At 45.7% G+C, this 21608-nt stretch overlaps 1 protein-coding gene across 1 annotated transcript in view; it reads right to left on the bottom strand.

Annotated features, from left to right (window-relative positions):
* Positions 1-21608, bottom strand: part of Spon1 (spondin 1) — a 290135-nt gene that overhangs the window by 159193 nt on the left and 109334 nt on the right. Inside the window, exon 4 of the mRNA XM_051149253.1 lies at positions 7273-7346. Within this exon, the coding sequence (XP_051005210.1) occupies positions 7273-7346 (74 nt within the window). The remainder of the gene's footprint in view (positions 1-7272; positions 7347-21608) is intronic.

The raw sequence follows: 21608 nt of genomic DNA, 5'->3' as shown, positions 1-21608 counted from the left end.
CACAAGTGTGTGTCTGTCAATGTAGTGTGTGAACAGGTGTCTGAGAAGACCAGAAGAGGATGTCAGACCCCCTGGAGCTAGAGTTACAGATGGTTGTAAGATACCTGATTGCAAGTGTTGGGAATCAAACCTGGGCCAACTGCAAGAGCAGCAATCACTTTCAGCCACTGAGCTGCCTCTCCGGCTCTTACCTGGTTATTATTTCCATATCCTGGCTTCCTCCCCATCCCTCCCACAGTAGCCTCTGTCTACTATAGTTTAAGAGGATCATGTATTTATTTTCCCCAAAATGCTGGACCAGAGTGTAGGTGGGTGTGGCGTTGAAGGAGAACAGTGAGAGCAAGTAGAGTGGTTCCCAACCATCCTAATGCTGTGACCCTTTTTAATACAGCTGCTCATGTCATGGTGACCACAAACCATGAACTTATTTCTGTTTCTACTTCCTGACTATAATTTTGCTACTGCAGTAAGTCATAATGGAAATATCTGTTATTCAGGATATCTGATAGGCCCCAGGCTATCTCGACCCAAAGGGGTTGAGACCCACAGGTTGAGAACCACTGAAGTCGAGGCTTAAACAATTGCTGGAAATTAAGAGAAGGGGATTCTTATCAGCCACGTCATCTCTTATCACACCTTCAAAGACAGTAGTGGGATGGGGGCTGGCATAGGGTTGCAAATGTGTTCACAAATTCAAGGTTCCTTCTGCATGGAGAAGCAGCTGGGGGGAAAAGGTAAGATTCCCTCTCCACCTCCATTTTTAGCTGCGAGGAGCTGATAAGTAGGGAAAGCGAGGCTACATGAATGCGTTCAGCATTTGATTGTTAGGCACACAGCTCTAACTGCCTTAGTGCTCTCAGCCTGCTCTTCTGCCTGGGAGAGGGGACAATGCCTACAGATGCCGTTCACCCGCAACTGCTTTTTCTGTAGCTCTCCCAGCTGTGTTAACATCAATCTTCCTTTTTTGCAAGTCGGACATTTTTTTTTCTTAAATATTGTACAGAAGAGCAGCAACTAAGGGGCTGAAAACCATTTTGCATGTCAGAAAAAGCATTTTTTTTTTCAGTCTCTTTAGGAATTTGCTGAGCTTGCCCGGGTTTGAACATGCAAAAATCGATGATGGGTAGAAGCGAGTTTGGGGATGGAGACAAAATAGGAGACATTGTTGTGATATGAACAATGTGCTGAGGCCCTTGCATGTGCTGATCTCACCCCATATACTGTCCTAGGAAGCACTTTGGTTATAACCTGAAGTTTAAATGTAAAAGGCCGTCTGTAGGCTCATGTTTGGTGACACTGTTTGGGAAGACTGTGGAACCTTTAAGAGAAAAAAAACCTTGCTGGAAGAAGCAGGTCACCTGGGGTGAGTCCTGAGGCATCATAGCCCAGCCTCAGTTCCTGTGAGCTCTTTGTGGATGCGCTGTGACAAGCCAGCCTCTTGCTCCTGACACTGTTTTCCCTGCCGTGGTGGACTGTGTCACCCTGAACTGCAGACCAAACCAAACCCTTTGTTCTTTCTGTTGTTTAAGCCCGTGTATTTTATTACAGCAACAGTAAAGTAACCAAGGCCTGCCTGTTCGGCAGATTACTAAAAGGAAGAAAGCAGCCCAGGGTGGCTTGATCAAGCTCACAGGGTTAGTGGAGCCACGCAGGCCGAAGTGGGACCTGGTGAACCTATGACCTCACTCAGATTTCAATCTCTCCAGGAAAGACTTATTCTGGATAGGTCTGCATAAATAATACCTAGTAAAAAAGAAGACTGTCTCTGTTTTGCCTTTTCCAGGTAAAGAAAAGTATATTTAAATAAAAAACCCTCTCTACATATTTCAGAGATGTCTAAAGGGGCCCAAAGGGAAAGGCTGCAGCCACCCAAAGCAGGAGTCATCAGCAGGGGCTAGAGTGCTCTCTATGCCTGAAGCAAGCTGCCCGCTTCAGCAGGTGCACAAAACCTGGACTTGATTCCTGTGCGAGCTGCTTGGGTAGTAAGGATGCACCTCACCTACTCCATATTAGGAGAGGTAGCCTGAACCAGAAGGTCTGCTTGTTCAGAAGTCTCATGACGGTGAGCTGCACTGTAACAAACATCGATGTTAGTTCTGAAAAGGGGATTTGGAACTGAGATACATGCTGGGATTTCGATCCTAATGACCAGGTGCTGTCAAACGAGGCAGCATCAAATTCCAGAAGACTCAAAGTAAGGCCACTGGGAGCTTTACCTTATCACAAGGACTTTTAGATTTAGGTGGCAAAGTTAAAGAGACAGTGAAGGCTTTACAGAAATGAATTTAATAACAGACCCTTGGAAAATAAGCTCCCATCGAAAAATTAAATTTCTGGGTTTGAAAGGAAACTGTTTCCTACCAAAGACAGGCTCTTGCTAACAAAGAAGGTTTTTAAAGGGTGGTGATGGCAAACACCACCATAGTCCCCATAACACTGCAGCTCAGATGCCAGGATAGGCAACCTCAGCCCTGGGGTGTGGACACACACACACAAACACACACACACACACCATTTTGAGACAGGGTCTCACTATGTATCCTTGGCTGGCTTGGAATTTACTGTATAGATGAAGCTGGTCTTAAATTCACAGAGATCTGCCTGCCTCTTTCTCCTGATGTTTGAGTTAAAAGTGTGGGCCACCAAACCCAGCTTTATTTCATTTATTTCGTGCACTACTAGGGACCAAATCCATATTCTTGTATGTGCTAGGCCACTGCTGTATCACTGAATACACTCAGCGCCTGTTTTCCTCTTTAAAGCTGAGTTTCACTGTGTAGCCCAGGCTGGTCTTGAACTCACAATCCTTCTACCTCACCTTCCCAGATTTTTGAGTCTACCACCCTGGCCACTCCTATCACACCTGACCTTTCTCCTCATTTCTATCTTGAATTTCTTGGCTTTTGAAATTGTCTCCTGAGATTCTTTGGTCTTCTCTCCCTCCTCATCCTCCTTTTCCTTTTCTTTTCATTTGTGTATGCATAGATGTGTGCTCACACATATGTGAGAAGTATGCATGTGCTTGAGTGCATGCTAGCATGCACATATGTCTGTGTATGTGTGTGTATGTGTGCTCGTGAACAGATGCTAATGTAGAAATGTGGTCTTGTGTGTGGAAGCCAGAAGACAACCTTAGCTGTTATCCATGGGTGGCCATCCATCTTTTATTTAAGTTTTTAAAAAAGCTTTAAAATTATGCATATGTGTGTGTACATATGGGTGTTTGCATTGAGTGTCCTTGTCCATGGCACTGAGAAGAGGGTGATAGGTCCCCTGGAGCTGGAGTTCCAGGGGATTCAGGATGCCCGACATGGGTGCTGGGAACTGAACTGGGGTCCTCTGCAAGAACAGTCTACGTTCTTAAAACCCAAGCCACATCGCCAGCCTCAGTGCACGTTGTGTTTGACACAGGGTCTCTAACTAGCCTGTAGCTCACCAAATAGGCTGGGCAGAGCAGCTAGGAAGCAAGCTGCATGGAGTCATCCGCCTTCACCTCTCTAGTGCAGGGCTCACAGCAGAGTCCATCACACCCAGCCTTTCGTGTGGCTTTTGGGGCTTGGGGGTTGTACTTAGGTCCTCATCCTTGCACAGCAAGTGCTTTCCTGACCAAACCAGCTCATCGGCTCCCTACTCCTCTTCTTTCTCCCTCTCTCACCGTCTCCTCAGTCTCTGTCCTCGGCTTCCCTGGTTTTCCCTTTTCCCATCCTCACCCGTCATTCCCCTTCTGTTTGTGACACGGTGTCTAAGCGTGTAACCATCTGTCTATAACAGATCACCTTTTGGATTAGGTGATATTTCTCTATCTTCTTAATTGCGAGCAATGTCACATTTATGTTGCTCTTAAACACCACAGGATGGAGAGATAGATCAGTGGGTAAAGGTGCTTACCATGTAAGCCTGAGGATCAGAGTTCGAATTGCTAGGACCCATGTAAAATAGTCATGTATGTAGCACAAACATCTGTCACTACGCTCCTAATCAGAGATTCAAAGTAAAGACAAGAGCGTTTCCTGGGAGTGCACGGGCCACCTAGCCTGACACACACAGTGAAATAACAACAACAAACCAAAGAAGGCATTTTAAACAAGGTTGAAGGTAAAGACTGACACTCAAGGCTGTCTTTTGATCTTATGTATGCATGGAATAGTGCCCATATTTGCACATACGAATGTGTGTGCACGCACGCGCACACACACACACACACACACACGTGTTCACTGCTTTTTATCCTTGAGGCTATATTTCACCACCTGTGGATGAATGGTTGTAATTGGGGCAATAAATGATGGTGCCAAGTTTCACTGCTGCCTTTCTTAACAGATTTGATTTGATTCAACAGGAAAGCAAGAACACGAGAGACTTTGATGAAAAGCTAGGGTTTGCTAAATGGTTAAATACATTTAAAAATCTCTCTGCTCTGCTCATGTTTAAATGGGTTTCTTAGTGCGACCACTTTGATGTTAATTTTCCTCCTGGGTTTGTTATTTCCAGGGATCATCTATAAGCACACAAAAGCCAACAGCATGAGCACTTGCTGGACCTTTTCAGTCCATCAAGTTGAAAGGAGTCTTTGTATAGATGAATGATTAGCCATCTTCCTATGGCTCAGCCTGAGGGAAACAATAGCAAACATCGTGCTAAGTCATCCTCACGGCACTGCCCACTGGACTCCTCAGCACATGCACAGCTTAGACAAGGCTTCCTAAGATCAGCGCTGTCCAGGGAGGATTTTTGTCAGTGCACAGGGGTGCCTTGAAGCGTCTTCTAAGAACTTACAGATTCTGGAAATAAGGCTGTTCTCTGACAGTCCAACTAACTGATCCACACCCCAATGAGTGAGCCTAGCTACCTATGAACTGGGCAGTGGTGGCGCACGCCTGTAATCCCAGTACTTGGAGAGACAGAGGCAGACGGATCTCTGTGAGTCTGAGGCCAGCCTGGTCTACAAATAGAGTCCAGGACAGCCAAGGCCACATAAAAAAATCCTGTCTCCAAAAAAACCAACAAAACAAGACAAAACGAAAGACCAGAAAACAACAAACAAACAAACAAACAAACAAACAAAGATGTAGCCTATGTGTGAGTCATAACACCCTCGTGTCCAACTTATGGAACTAGGTATAATTTCATGAGGTGGGGGGGGGGCGGGTAGGGAGTGAGGATGTCATTTCAGGACCAAGAGCCTAAAGAATGGAGATGCTCCTTGTCTGGAAAAATGGTTGACTGACCTTTATCAGGTAAATGGCTTAGAGGGAAGACCTTACCCCATGAGAAGTGGTGTTCACCAAGAAGCTAGCAAGGGTCTTAGGCAGAGAGTCCAGAACTCCCACCCTGCTGCCAAACACCCGACTGTCTCCACAAACTTCTACTTAACATTTGGACTCTAGGTTTTGTTTTTTTTTTTTTTTTTTTTTTTTTTTTTTACAAGAAGATGGTGCATTGCACTGTTATAGACAGGCCTGCAAAATATTGACCACAGGAGGATGCAACATTGGCAGGAGCCAGTGGTTCAAGGCTTTGGCTCCTGCCCTCTGCTGCTGGCTGTAAAGAGCTCCTAGGCGCCTCATCTACAACAGAGCTGATCCCACAGCCTTTACCACACAGGGCTATTGTACAGATTACACACGCGGTGAGGAGAAGGTGTGTAGAACAGTGCTGCCGGTCATGTAACAAACACTCAGGATTATCAGCAATTATTATTTCCTTGGCAGAGCTCTCTCCAATCTTTTTTTTTTTTTTTAGTAGTTTATGATTTGCTATAGTTGGCGAGGATTATTCCTTCTGAAAAGACTAATTGCTGGAAAGGCAAATAAAAGCTCTACAAAAAATGAATAGAGATGAGGATCGCTAAACTGTATAATTATAGAGCGTTTCCTGTTTTCGAGTTACCTAATAACTTCTATGCCAGTTCAGATATTTAAAGTCTTAGTTTTAACAGTAGATTAATGAGCAAGATTTTGAATAAAGACAGCAATAGCTACCACGCAGGTACACACACAAGCACACACACACACACGCACACGCACACACGCACACGCACGCGCACACACACACGCACGCACACACACACGCACGCACGCACACACGCACACGCACGCACACGCACGCACACACACACACGTACAGAGTCATACATGCACATTCACTCTTGTACGTATGATGTGCGTGCTTGCACGGGTTGGTGTCTGTGAAGGCAGGTGTGCCTCAGCGCTTACACGGGGGTCAGGGGACCACCTCAGGTGTCAGTCCTTGTGTTCTAACTTGTCGGAAAGAGGCTCTCTTGTTTTCACCTGTAGACTTCAGGGTGTCCTGGGAGCACCCAGGAACTGCTCCTTCTGCTTGCATCACTTATGATACTGGTGAGGGATAGGACGGCAGACTTGCTGCACCACGCCCAGTCTCATGTGGACTCTGGGGCTCTGGCCTCGAGCCCTCACCATCACACGGGAAGAGCTTTCCGCACGGAGCTGTCTCCCATTGCTATTAGGTCATGTGGTGGTGGTAGGGCAACATCAGCAGCGGATCTAAGGCCTGATCTGAACCCAGGCCCCTTCTCTAGGCCCCAGCCTCCCTCCTTCGTTAGACTCCTCCTGTCCTGGCAGGGGTGCAACCTCAGTGTTAAAGTGCTTACCCAGCATGCACAGGGCACTGGATTTAATCCCTGGCCCCAGAAAAGAGACATTTATTAAATGGCTCCGCGCAAGGGAAGGGAGTTTATAAACGTGCCGTCTGAGGGCCAGAGACTTGAAGGTGGTAAAATCACCAGGTTAGTGTCCCCTCCCCTCTAACCCTTGGCACTCTTATCTTCTACTGGTCCTTTCTGGAGAAAATACCCCATAATTACTCAGGTACCACACAAGTTCTGGGGAGCGATTATCCCCCGAGAGCCACTGTGGGCTTTTTAAAGGTATACAACTGTGCATTCCTTAATTAAGTCCTGTGAATTATTCCAAGGAACCTCTTCAGAATAATCACTGTTTCACAAAAATAAGAAGACGCCACCAATATAAGGTACATTATCTCTTACCCAGGGAATCAACTGAGTAATTAGAGCTTAAGGTGGATCCAATTATCCATAGCACACAGCCAGATTAAAAATCAGAGCTACGTGAGGAGGCAGAGCCCAGGGGGCTCAGAAAGCCCCATGCCTGAATTCCTGCAGCCATGCTTAAACCCAAAGAGTCCCCCCTCCCCCACCTGCCCCTCCGCCTTTTCCCCCCTACCCCTCCCCATCTGCCCCCCCTCTCACCACCCCCATCTGCATGTTCTTACCTTGTTCACACAGCCTCTTGGTCAGAGAGCCCTCGTCTTGAAAATAAATAATGCGCTTCTGTACGATGCTGGCCCTGTGGGGGAAAGACAGATGTGTACATAATGGTGAGAGGGACAGGTCTGGAGGGACAGTCAAACACAGTCCTTGCTTGGGCACCCATGCTTTGGCAGCTCTACTCCCCCAGCTCTCTGTGTTTCTGTTTCTTCATCCATAAACAGACAAGCAACACCTGCCCTATGGTGTCACCACGAGAATTTTCAGAAAAATGTATGTTAAGAATCTAACGTATGCCTAGAAGCCACCCTCTCAACATTAGATACTGGATTATTATTGATGGCACTGCTACTGAAGTAAGAAAGTGAACCAATGGCATTTTCAGCATCTTTTCTCATCGGCCTATTTTACCTTCCTCTCCCTATTAAATGATGAAGGCCATTTATAGATCCGCTGCATTCAGATTTTAGAAGCATGTCAAATCCTTTTCCTGAAGGGAAAAGAGGAATTCAAAAATACTTTTTGATTTGTTCTAAAAATGTCATTCTATATTATTCCTGAAAGTCTAGACAAAACCATCTCCTACACTCTGAACAAAGGCAACATCAGCTGTGGTCTCTCTCCCTTAAACACGTCAAATGTGGCCTCTTAGAATTTAGAATGCATATTTTGAGGTTGCAAATGACTTAGCTTTGGTCAGCACATATTTTCTCTTCCCTCTGGGATAGAGCAGACACGCTGTTTCTCCTTTAACTCACTGTATTGTTTATTTTCCATCGGCCTAGAAAAAGTTTGCTCCCGAAACTCAGTGTTCTAGCACTTTAAGAGTCTGTGACACTTAAAATTGAGCCGGTGCTGATAAATCTCGAGCTACTTCTATTGATTTTCTTCAGCAATGCTACTCAATCAAAAGGTAATTTTCACTTCGATTCACCCTATTTAACAGATAAAGGCATCCCTTGACTCCATTGCAGCTGGCCACACAGAATTACTATTTGACTCCCATGATTCCAGACCTAGGAACTGGTCCACATTCTCCTCGGGCATCTGTACTGAGTAGAGACAACTTCCCCAATGGTCTGGGCAAAGGCCAAGATGACTCTCCAAAGAGACGTCAATGCTGCATCCAGTCTTGCACAAAAAGTACAAGTTAGACCAGCTCTACAGATGCCTTTTACAGTCTTTCCCCACCCGAGAGAGAGAGAGAGAGAGAGAGAGAGAGAGAGAGAGAGAGAGAGAGAGATGTTGAAACGAGTAAATAAAATACGCTTCCTGTCTACACAAAACGACCTTGATCATTTTATCCACTCTCTTGACCATTAAGTGGGAAAGTTCCTTCAGGCCAAGAGACTTAAGAGTCACCCCTACCTCAATGCCAAATAATAAAACCTCTTGCCCATCGTAGTACTCTGTCACCTACAGCAGTACTTTTCAGGGTGCCTCTCTCCTGTGCCAGGGCACCCTTGCAGGAATGTAAAGAGTAGGCCTCCTGGGGAGTTTCTGAGCGCCACAGTTTTGGTTCAGTGGAAGGCTCTCTCCCTGTGTCAACCGCAGAAGCTTCCTTCTTTTGTCTTCTTGTAGTATTTATGGGAAGCTTTTCAACAAATTATTGCCAGAGGTCATACTTAGTGGCGGACACTGAGGAAAGCACCAGGGCCGTTGTGAAGAGCAGAGGTGGGGCTACTCGGTTCATTCATATCACAGGACAGGGATGCATAAAGCAACCAAGCTCACAGCTATAGACCGAGGCTGATGGTGATGGAGGGCTACCACGGAAATATCTACAGAGTACAGAAGGGTGGCCTGACCGAGCTGGGGACTGCTTCCCTGAGAAAGACTACCTCAGATGAGATTGGAAGAGAAGGCGCTGACCAGGCATTTAGAAGGGGTAAGAAAAGGAGAGGGCAGTGTTTATAAAATCCCTGAGGTAGGAGGGACAAGGCCCATGAATGGGAAGTCAGTGAGATGATGGGAAGTGAGTGGGAAAGTGAGTCCATCACTGCCCACCTCAGGGCCTGCTTAGAAACGGCCTGTTACTCAAAATGTAATCGATGTCTATGAGGGGCATGCCCCAGGACTGAGCTAACCAGATCTGCTTTTTCAAACAAAACAAAACAAAACAAAAACAAAAACAAAAAACAAAAAAACAAAAAACAAACAAAAAAATACTCAAAACAAACAAAAAAACTGATGAGTGATAATAGGTTAGCGTAAGTCACATGGTATAGAAATCCTATGCAGGGCTGGAGAGATGGCTCAGAGGTTAAGAGCACCGTCTGCTCTTCCAGAGGTACAGAGTTCAATTCCCAGCAACCACATGGTGGCTCACAACCATCTGTAATGAGATCTAGTGCCTTCTTGTGACGGGAAGGTGCACATACGGACAGAATATTGTATAAATAATAAATAAATCTTTAAAAAAAAAAAAAAGAAATCCTATGCAAATCAAGTTTTATTTCAATAAAGTTTCTTCCAACAAGTGTTTGAAGATGACTAGACTGTAGGGGTATTAGTTTCCCTCTGGCTTAGTTTTATGTCAACTGGACACAACCAGAGTCCTTGGGGGGGGGCAGCTCAATTGATAAATGCATCCACCAGACTGGCCTGTAGGACAAGCTTTGTAGGGCATTTTCTTGATTGATGACTGATGTGGTGGTGGGAGGGGCTGTGATAAAAGGCTGAGCAAGTCACGCGGAAGAAGCCAGTAAGCAGCTCTTCTCTAGGCCTGTCCTCAGTTCCTGCCACCGAGTTCCTGCTCTGACTCCCCTTCGAGGGGGATCATGAGCTCTAAGATGAAATAAACCCTTTCCTCCCCAAGTTGCGTTAGGCCATGGTGTTTCATCACAGCAGTAGAAAGCCTAGCTGAGACAGTTTCTTCTGTCATTGCTTAGGCAAAATACCTGACAATGAACAACTTAACGGAAGAACAGTCTGTGCAGCTCATAGCTGGAGGGAGCTCTGTTCACCATGGCAGGCAAAGCATGGAGATGCAGGGTTGTGTCAGGAAGGAGCGTAGCAGCCACATGCTTGCATCTCAAGGGGCTGGTTGCAGATGGGTCAGGAAGCAAAGCAGGGCCACGGACCTCAAGCCTGCCCTCAAAGACCCATACCATGGAGCAAGGCTCCATCCCAAAATGTTCCATGACCTCCAGACACAGCACCACTAGTTGGGAGTCAAATATATGAAGGGGAAGGGGACATTTTACACCCAAACTATACCAGGATGATATACTAACATGGCCCTGAAAGGTTTTCTAGCTCCTCCAAACACCCAGCTTCATTTGTCACCATTGCATGCCAAACTCTTCAGGGTCCAGAATTCTGATGCTATTTCATCTCAGCTAAATCCCTATAGTCAACCTTTGCAAGCACCTGCAAAGCGCCCTGAATGCTTTTCAACTTCCTGGGAAGAAGATTCACTGAGGTCTATGATTTCAAAGCACGACCATGAACAGTGCTTACCCCTAACTGTAGACCAATATGACTGTTAAAATGTATAGAGACCACAAGTAGACGCTGTGTATTTTCCATAAGCCGTCCAGGTTCTTCATGCTTTGAGGATATATAAAATGTAAGCTATTTCACTCCCCTTAAAAAACAAAACATAGGACTGGAGAGTTGTCTCGGCAGCGAAGAACACTTGCTGCACTTTCAGAGAACCTAGGTTCAGGTCTCAGACCCATGTTAGGCAGCTCACAAGCACCTGTAACTCCTGCTCCAGGGAGCCTGATACACTTTCTGGCTTCCACAGACATCTGCACAGTGCTCCCTCCCCCCATATCACATAACACACACACACACACACACACACACACACACACACACACCATATATGCCCACATACCCCCTACATCCCCCCAATACACACACACACACACACACACCACCACATTCACGCCCACACACACCCTACACCCCTCACACACCACACACACACAGCATTTGTTTGGCATGCATGAGGACCTGTGTTTCCTCCCTAGCATCACCTAGTTAAGTAAGTAAATAAATAAAACATAAACACTGACTTAAAAACCAAATTATAGAATCTGGGTGGATGGCTCGGCATGTAGGAATGGATAAGAACAGCACTTGCTGTTCTTGCAGAAGATGTCGGTTCAGTTTTCAGCACCCACATGGTGGCTCACAAATGTCTGTAACTCCAGTTCCGCGGCATCTGACGCCCTCTTCTGGCTGCTGAGGGCATCAGGCATTGAAGTGGTACCCGGACATACATGCAGGCTAAATACTCACATGTATAAATGAAAAAAAAAAAAAAAAACTATTTTAAAATAATTTTGCCATACATGGTGGTGCACGCCGGCAATCCCAGCATTCGGGGAGGCAAAAGCTGGAGAATCCATATGAGTTCAAGGCTAGCCTGGTCTACAAGGCCAGCTTGGTCTACAAGGCCAGCCCGGTCTACAAGGAGTGTCTAGGGTAGCCAACCAAGGCTACACAGAGAAACCCTGTCTCAAAAAAGGAAACAAGAACAAAACCCATATATATGCATTTCTGAACTTTGGTCATGTGCCCCTTTCTATTTAGGAGGATATTTATATAGTTTTACATGCCATATGCTATGTTCTACATACTTGTATGCATATATATTCATGTATTTTATATGATTTGCATTTAACATTTAACTTTTCCAATTTGACATGCTTGGGATTGGTGCATCTTTTAATACAGGAGTTTTCAGATATTAGGAATACGGTGTGTGTGCCACTAATACCCTTGTAGTTAAACATGTCGGTGTTCTGGAGGAAAATGTCAGATCGTTGCTACAAAGGAGTAAGTTAAAACTACAAAAATCTAGGCATCAATTTAGTCTGAAAGGTGGTTGACTTCTGTGGGATTTCAGATAAAAGTCTGTGTTTGTTCTACCCGTATCTTAGAGGCGAGACTCAGGAAGATACAGGAGGTTTGCGTCAAAGCTGCCCCTGTCTGTTTCTGAGCTCCCTGATCTAACTCATGCTGCCTTTCACTTAAGGTGAGGGTATGAGCTGCCATAAAATGCTATCCACAGTAATGGAGTTTCCTTGTATCCATCTCAGCATCTTACAGTGTACACTGTGGAGGGCTGAGACCATGGTGGGTCTCCGGAACTGAGCCGTGATTGCCTTAAGTGGTCCATGAAAGGGCTGGGTATGGCGAGGCCTCTGCACCATGCCCTTTGGGTTTCAAAGTGGGGATCCAGTAGGGGCCCAAGTTGTTGTTGTTGTTTTATCTCATCTCCACACAGCTTTAAGCTACTGGGTTCATACCCAACCAAGATGGTCCTTCTTCCAGCTTGATTCCTTGACTGGCTGTCTTTCCCGTAAGAGCCGGAAGTCTTGGCCTACTCCAAGCACAGCCCTTCTTAACCCATGGAGTAACGTCTTGCTCTCCTCCTGATTGCCTCCCACACGGGATCATACACTTCCTGAGGGATGGGACTACCCATCATTATAGATTTTTGCCAATGTTTCTATCTTAGGACTCAGTAAGAAGAAACAGGGTTTTTGGAGATGAGTGTCTGAGACTAGCGGGCTGTAGGGCGTGATGGCGATCAGTTGGCTGAGACTAGCGGGCTGTAGGGTGTGATGGCGATCAGTTGGCTGAGACTAGCGGGCTGTAGGGCGTGATCGCGATCAGTTGGCTGAGGTCTGGGGGGATCCGAGCGCGCATGGGGGCCCTGGGCCTAGGACAGTGTTGCAGTATTTGGGTGGTTGGTGCCACCCTGGAAAGTGTTCAGAATAAGAAAAAGTCCAGATGAGCCATAAATGCCAAGGAAGATATTCACCCACAGGGGTGCTCACAGAGACCAAGACTTTGTCCACTTAGTTGTAGAATTTGTTCCACTTTATCCCTCATTTGGTCAGCTCCTAAGAGAATTTTATATTCTGAGAAAATGCATTTTTTTACACTTTGAGACAATTCCCATCAAAAGTATAAAATTCAGCTGAGGCTTACAAATCATATTATGGTTCAGAAAAATAATAGTTTTACAAGATGTGAGTGCTGTTAGTAAGAATTCCCTTAGCATTTCAAAATGACAAATTTTCTCCATTCTGTGTTGCAATTTGGCAGTCAAGTTGCATCCCATTTATATACTGAATGCTCGCTTATCGGGAGAGAGCATGTTAAGGAAATCTAAATTAAATTTCTCGGTGTGCTAGCATTTCAGACTTTTGGGTATCGAAGTCCTAAGTAATTCACTGATCTTTTCCAAACTTCTCTTTTAAAAACTGTAGTGAACATTTCCAGAAAGATCATTCCCCAAACTCTAAGCGTTTGCTCCTCTCCTGTCTAAAGGCTTTATTCATTTGATACTCTTTTCCCCTGGAGTAGCTGCCTACTGGGTAAAGTTAGAATTTGCTATGATGTGGGTTTGCTGTGGGGTTCTAGTGTTAAAAAACAAAAAAAAAAAAAAGCCAACAGGGAAAGATCTCAGAGACTAATGGACTTGGAAGATAACAGATTATTGGAAGGACTTTAAAAATATATAGCTGGCTCCTCTGTGGTTTCTTCATTGCCATGAACAGGCAAATCCTGGAAGGTCCTACGTCAATAGCGGTGGCTGACGTCCCTGCTATAGCAACCTAGGCAGCCCTGACAGAGTTCCTGGCCCACACTTAACCAGGAACCCCTATTATTATGATTCCTGCCTGGCCTGCTTCTGCTGTGGAGGGAGGGGCCTGAGGGAGCTACCTCAGTGAGCTGCTTCAGAGAGATAACAGATGGCCCAGGCAAGCATGGATTGGCTGTCTCCAGATGGCGTTTGCCAACCTTTTCCCCAATTCCAGTAAATTTTCTTTTGCTGGACATTTCTTGGAATACTTTATAAAATGTCTCTGTGATCTCAGGGCGATTTTCCATGGAGGTGGTCCAGTGTATACTCAGCGAAATTTATTTCCTCTTACCAGTGAAGGGGTGACTGGGAAAGACCAAGGAGTGAATGTGGAGCCACCGTGGAGGTAGAGTGACCGGGCAGAGGCTACTGCCTTGTCTCACGTCACAAAGATGCCCAGTGTTGACTTGATCGTGGCCTCACTCTCCAGAGGCTGCGAGCCTGCCATTGTGTACACTCTTCGCAGCCTTTTACTTGACTTCAGAGCTACGTCATGGAGGTAGCAGATATTGTGGAAGCCCATGATAATGTACTTAGGGGAGAAGTAAAGTTAAAAAAATAAAACAAAAACAAAAAACCCAAAGCACTCTCAAGGCCCTGTCTATTAGAAGACAAGAATTGCATGGCTGCCAAGCAGTAAGGTCACAATCTCTGCTTAAGGGTCACAAAGATATAAATTCAGAGACCAGGGTAACATGCTGATTTGGCTTTTGTTGACTCAACATACATTAGTGTCACTCAGGAAAAAGGAAGCACAATTGGGGGGGAAGCCTTCATCAGATTGATCTGTAAGCAAGTGAGGTGGTGGTGTTGGAGGCATTTTCTTGATGAATGATTAATGTAGTAAGACCAAACCCACTGTGGGTGCTGTCACCCCTGGCAGGTGCTCCTGGGTCCTAGATAAGGGATCTAAGCGAGTAAGTGAGAGGGAGCAAGTCAGTAAGCATTCCTCCAGGTCCCGCCTTGAGCTCCTGCCCTGATTTCCCTCCTTACAGGGTGAACTGTGACCTGGAAGTGTAGGATGAATTTAGCCCCTTCTTCCCCAAGATGCTCTTAGTCACGGTGTTTGGTCACAGCAATAGAAGAGCAAGCCAGAATCAGGAATAAGCGTTTAAAGGCCGTGGTCTATCATGCTGGGAAAGACACAGCAGCAAGAGGCCTGTCACAGTGTGTCACAGCCAGAAACCAAAGAAGAGATAAAGAGTAGGGTCAGGGTACCAGAACTTAAGGCCCCCTCAGATTCCTTTCATCCAGCGAGGCTCCACTTTAAAAAGGCTTCACCACATTCCAGAACAGTTCACTGCTGGGGACCAAGTAGTTAGGAGGCTCTGGTTGTTCATGATAACTATGTGATGACTACAGATTAGTTACTATTCACTCACAAAACATTTACTGGGAGAGGACACTGGACAGAGAGACTCTGAGCCTTGCTTGAGGAGAATTTATCAGGACCCAGTAACTTACTGAGTCTGGGGCAAAAAGAGAAGAGTGAGAAAAATATATCTCATTTATTTTTTATTTAACAAGCTTTTTCTATGTGTTTTATAAATACTAATGTGATAGCTGTTCTTGGTTGTCAACTGACTATATCTAGAATTAACTAAAACTCAAGAGGCTGGGTATATCTTCGAGGGATTTTTTTTTCTTAATTAAATCATTTAAAGTGTGAAGTCCCACTTTTAATCTAGATCTTTTGAGGTGGAAAGATCCACCTTTAATCTGGGCCACACCTTCTTCTGGGAGCCTACATAGAGGACGTGGACCAAGGAATGAGCTCCACGATATAACTGACCAAGTCCTAGCCTCTCAGAATGTGGTGAGGGGCAGCAGTGAACTCAGTGATAAAACTGGCTGGCTCCAACTTCACATACACAGTCCACAGGTTTCTAAGTGTGCCCCGGGAGAAGATCTCTCCAGCAGCCACAGAGCTCAAGTCGCAGAAAACCAACCCAAAACTCTCATTATACGATTGGCTGAATCACAGTGAAAATTCAAGTCCCCGCCTTGGAGGATGTCAGCAGTTAAAGGGCATTCATTGGAAAAGGATGGGATCCTGTAGTGTGGGATGGAGCTGTGTGGGAGGGTGCTACTGAAGCTAAGAACCTTGAACCCTCAGATTCTCACAGGTTAAGCTCATCTGAGGAAGTATCTGCTCTACCCTCAGTGGAAGATGTACTCACCCCTTAACCCCATGAAATATTGCCGTTTCCACCTCTGACAGAAGAAATTAATTCTTCATTGTTTGCTAAACAAGCAATTATTTTCTCTGAAGGAGATGCCAAGCAAAACAGTACTGATGTCTCTCTGGATCCACCAATAACCAGACTTAAGGCTAAGCAGGTTCCTAGAAGGTGGCAGAAAGTGTATTTCATGAGGAAGGGCGCTACACTACCAAAAAGCTTACTGAATTTGATAATTATTCAAGCAGAAGTCTGGGGAATATGTGTGGGGTTGGATTTTAAGGGTACGAGACAATGGCGGAAGGAACATGAAATGGAATCAGGTTGAGTCTATTGATATGGGCCCTATGAGTGGAGATTCTAGACTTAATTTGGAAGCTTAGAAAGTTAAGTTGTCAAATATTTAAATGGCTGTCAGAAGGATTTGTCAAAGATGGCTGGCAAACTGAGCGGGAGTTGGAGATGGCTGATATCCCTTAGCTTAGTGCTGATGAAGGATTTGTAAGGCTCATGAGAATTGTAATTCTAGAGTGGGCACTCTGCCTAAGACCCAGCCCTCCACAATGGGAAGGCCCAAAGCCATGCCCTTCACCCATCCTAAAAGATGTGCAGTGGTGTGAGGGGCACAAGCACATATCTGTTGCCCTTTTCCTTGTCCCAGACCTTAGGGTTGGAGACACTGCTGCTCAGATAGATGAATTAAAATTCAATGAGTTTAATTGGGCCTCAAAGTAGCATGGGCCAGGTGGCAGTACTGAACAGCCAAAGGCAAAATGATTGTAGTTATCATATGGGGCAGCATAGACAAAGTTAAGTCTATAATGGCCTAAGCTATAATGGGCAGTACAGGCAAAGTGATTTTTGCAGTGGTGTGACTCCTATGGACCTTTGGTACTGGCTGATCAGTCATGGTGTTTCCAGAGATGAAACAGATAAGAGGCCTACTGCAGTTTTGTTTGATCTGTATAAGTGGAAAACTTCTCAAAAAAAAAAAAAAAAAAAAAAAAAAAAAAAAAAAAAAGCTACAATGGATAGTGGCAAAGGGGAATATCAGCCTGTAAACTAATTTCCAGACTGGAGCCAGTTTGCAGACCCAGGACCCTTGAATGAAGGGACAATCACGATCCCCTGATGAAAGACCTTGATAAAATACTTGAGTTTTACTGTTAGCCTTTTTCTATTCCTTGAGAAACTGATGGCCTCTTAGGACGATAACTATACATTGAGGTGAAGAAAACAATCAGACTTCCCGGGGTCTATTAGATGCTGGTTCTAAATTGATGATGATTCCGGAAGACCCCCTAGAAACATTGTGACCATCCACTTAAAGTAGGGGCTTCCGGAGGCCAGGTGATTAATGGAGTTTTGGCTGAAGTCCAACTCACGGTAGGTGCAGTGGTTCCCAGAACTCATCCTGCGGCCATTTCCTCATTCCCAGAATGTATAATTGGAATAAGATATTCATACAAGTTGGTCCCCAGATCTGTAGAGTGAGAGCTGCTTTGGTTGAAGAGGCTAAAAGGAAGCCTTTAAGGTTGCCTCTACCAGGGAAAACAGTGAATGAAAGACAGCATCACATCCCTGGAGGAACTGCAGAAATCAGTGCCACCATCAAGCACCTGACCTCTTCTATCTGGCCGGTGCAGGTGATAGGTGGATGGTGGAGAATGACAGTTGGCTATTGATAACTCAATCAAGTGGTGACAGATGCAGTGTCCTTACTGAGCAGATGAACACATCTCCTGGTGCATGGCATGCAGCTATTGGTCTAGAAAATGCCTTTTCTCTTAGTACCTGTCCACAAGGACCACCAGAAACCATTTGCTCTCAGTTGGCAAGGCCAGCAGTACATCTTTACAGTGTCACCTCAAGGACACATTAACTCTCCAGCCCTGTGTCGTAATTTAGAAGTGATCTCCAACACCTGACTCTTCCATGAAATGTCACAGTGGTGCCCTACATTGACAGCATCATGCTGAGTGGACCAAGTGAGAAGGAGGTAGCAACCACTTTGGACTTACCGGGTGCACATAGGCTCATCAGAGGATGGGAAATAAATCTAACCGTAACTCAAGGGCCTTCTAGCTCAATGAAATTCTTAGGAGTCCGGCAGTGTGGGACATACAGAGATATTTCTTCTAAGGTGAAGGACAAGTTATTGCACCTGTCCCCTCCCACCACCAAAAAAGCAACAAAATATTTAGTGGGCCTATTTGGATTCTGTAGACCGTACATTACTCACTCGGGTGTGTTACTCCAGCCTATGTACCAAGTGACTTTGAAAGCTTCTAGCTTTGTGTGGGGCCTGGAACAGAAGGCGGCTCTTCAGCAGGTCCAGGCTGCTGTGTAGTATGCTCTACACTTGGACCCAGCAGACCCAATGTTACTTGGTGTGAGCAGCGAAGGGATGCTGTTTGGAGCCTTTGGCAAGCAGCTATAGTGAGTCACAGAGGAGACCTTTTAGATTCTGGAATTTTCCAACAACTATTCTCCCTTTGAGAGACAGCTCTTAGTCTGCTTGGGCCTTAGTGGAAACTGAACATATGACAATGGGCCATCAAGTTACCATGTGACCCGAGCTGCCCATCATGAGCTGGGTATTATCTGACCCATAAAGTCATAAAACAGAACATGGACAGCAGCAATCCCTTACCAAATGGTAAAAACATGATTGAGTCCAAGCAGATCCAAAGAAGTTGCCTGAATGCCTATGGTTTCTACTTCGTTTAATAATGCCATCTGATGCCAGGTGGTAGTGGCACATCTTTAATCCCAGCACTCAGGAGGCAGAGGCAGATGGATGTCTGTGAGTTTGAGGCCAGCCTTGTCTACAAACTGAGTTCCTGGACAGCAAGGGCTACAGAGAAACCCTATCTCAAGAAAACAACAACAACACAAAACAAGGAAATAAAAGGCTGCTAAGCATGCACAGATAGCCCCAGGTGTGTCTTATGATCGGTTTGACTGAGGAAGAGAAAACAGTGGCCTGTTTCCAGACAGTTCTGTACATTGCTCAGGCACCAACTCAGCAGTAGCATTACAACACTACTGTGGGACAAGCAGTGAAGGAAAATCTTCACAGTGGGCAGAACTTTGGACGGTACACATGGTCATACATTTTGCTTAAAAGGAGAAATGGCCAGATATGCGACTGTAGCCAGTGGGTTGGCTGGATGATCAGGGATGGTCGGGGATGTGGAAAGAGAATGATTGGAAAATTGGTGAGAAGGGCATTTGGGGAAGAAGTGTGTGGATAGGTCTCTCCAGATGGGCAAAGGATGTGAAGGTATTTGTGTCTCATGTAAATGCTCATCCAAAGGTGACTTCAGCTGAGGAGGAGTTGAATCATCAAGTAGACAGGCTGACCCATCCTGTGGACAGTCAGCCTCTCTCCCCAGCCACCCTGCCATTGCCCAGTGGCGCCCATGAACAAAGTGGCCACGTGGTAGACATGGTGGTTATGGATGACCTTGACAACACGGTCTTCCACTCACCAGGGCTGGCCTGACAACAGCTGCTGCTGAGTGGCCCTTACCCCATCCACGAGAAAACTAATGAAGAATTGATTGTTGCATCTTAAGAGAGGTGTAAAAAGAAAAGGAGAAAACTGGGATGTCTCTTAAAAGAATTCATTTAGATGTGAGAGGCATTCAGAGCAGACTTTCATCATTCATGAATGTGTTTAATAAGGTATAGGAGAATGTGTTGAGACTTGGAGGCACAATGATGAATAAGATCGTGTGTGTGTGTGTGTGTGTGTGTGTGTGTGTGTATAGGAGGGAGAGAGAGAGAGAGAGAGAGAGAGAGAGAGAGAGAGAGAGAGAGAGAGAGAGAGAGAGAGAGAGAGAGAGAGAGAGAGAGAGAAGCCTGAAATTGAAGAGTCAATAGCAGCAAGTACCAAATTCTATAGATATCTATTTCTGCTTCATCCATGAGCCGAGACTGTCACTTAGCTTGGGCTGGTACCTGGCAAGTGTGTCATAATAGCCAGCTCCTGCTTTCCCAGCCCTCCCCGCAGACGGAAGGCACGGCCTTGTGACCTATAATGGGCTTCAGTGTTTCGGAGTGGAGGGGAGACTTCCTGAGCAGGGTTTGTTTTCCAGTTAGAAGAAATTTATGACAAACTTAATCTGTTCCTCTTTGTCTGGCCTTGATGCCAAGTAAGCAAATCAAACAAGACAACCATTTGCCACTGTGAAGAAAAGTTGAGGCGAAATCATGCAGACTCTAGTCCTGACATCAAGCCATGATGGGGCAAGACAGTGAGTGCAGAGGCTCCTCCATCTTGGATTCCTGATGAGGCCATTACCAGGTTTAACTAGAATCTGGTCTCTAATCCTATGGAAAACTACCCAACTCTATTCTAGGACTCAAAGGTCAGGATGTCTAGCTAACTCAGCACTTGTTAAAATTGCTCCTTTGTGTGGAACCTCCTGCAGCTAACCTCCCCCCACGCTTTTTAGCTGCCTGTTTATGAGGAACCCCTCTCTGGTTGGTTAACTGCTTATCTTAGCTTCAGTTAAAACCACTTGCTTCAAACCGCTCACTCTGCAAAGCAAACCCTTCAGTTGTTGAACAAGGTGCCTGGATGAGGTCTCTGCCCTTAAAACTCAAGCCAGGCGCACTGGCTCAAGCCTGTAAATCCCAGCACTCAGGAAGGCAGAGGCAGGGGGATCGCTGTGAGCTCCAGGCCAGCCTGGTCTACAAAGTGAGTCCAGGACAGCCAAGGATACACAGAGAGACCCTGTCTTGAAAAACCAAAAACCAAACAAATAAAAGTCTCTATGTTCTAGACACTCAGGGTCACACCTTGGTCCCAGCTGGTTGGAATATAGACTTTCAGCTGGCTGTCCACTGGGTCTGAGTGGTCACCACTGGTAAGCTCCCCGCAACAACACAGCTTCTCAGACAGTACCAGTGTTCACATTCCCTGGCTTTCCCATTAAGCGAAGAAAATAAAATCAATTTGTTGAAACCATCATTAGTTACAATTTCTAGTGAACCCTGATCTTAAAAGCATGTTTAACTGACAGAATATGGGTAAAGCAATATAAGGGTACAGATGGTGATAGTTCAAAAAGGTAGGAGGGTCTGGGAGATGGCACGCTAGGGCGTCCGCTGTGAGCGGCTACACCAAGGAGCATGGACAGGAATTCTGCATTGATTGCCAGCCTCGCTGATGAGATAATCTGGCAGAAAGCAAACGAAGGATTTCTTTTGCTCCACAGTCTCAGATGAGACTGACCACTGCGGTGGGGAAGGCATGGCAGTAGGGGTATGGCTCTGCCTGCACATCTGGGTTGATCAAGACGCAGAGAGAATGAATGGTGATGCTCGGTTGGCTTGCTTTCTTGTCACTCTTCCTTCAGTTGGGTCCCCATCCTGAAGAGTGGTTTTACCCATGCTTGGGCTGAGTCTTCCCTCTTCAGCTAAGCTCTCTAGACCTACCCAGAGAAGTGTCTCTTAGGGGTCTCTAAGTGAAGTCAAGATGATAGTGAAGATGACCCCTCACGGGTGCTTTGGTCAGAAAAGGATAGCTGTGGATATGACC

Source organism: Acomys russatus, chromosome 7 (assembly GCF_903995435.1).
Source record: "Acomys russatus chromosome 7, mAcoRus1.1, whole genome shotgun sequence".
Lineage (NCBI taxonomy): Eukaryota > Metazoa > Chordata > Mammalia > Rodentia > Muridae > Acomys > Acomys russatus.
The sequence above is the reverse complement of the archived record's forward strand: the minus strand, read 5'-3'. Positions and strand labels throughout refer to the sequence as shown.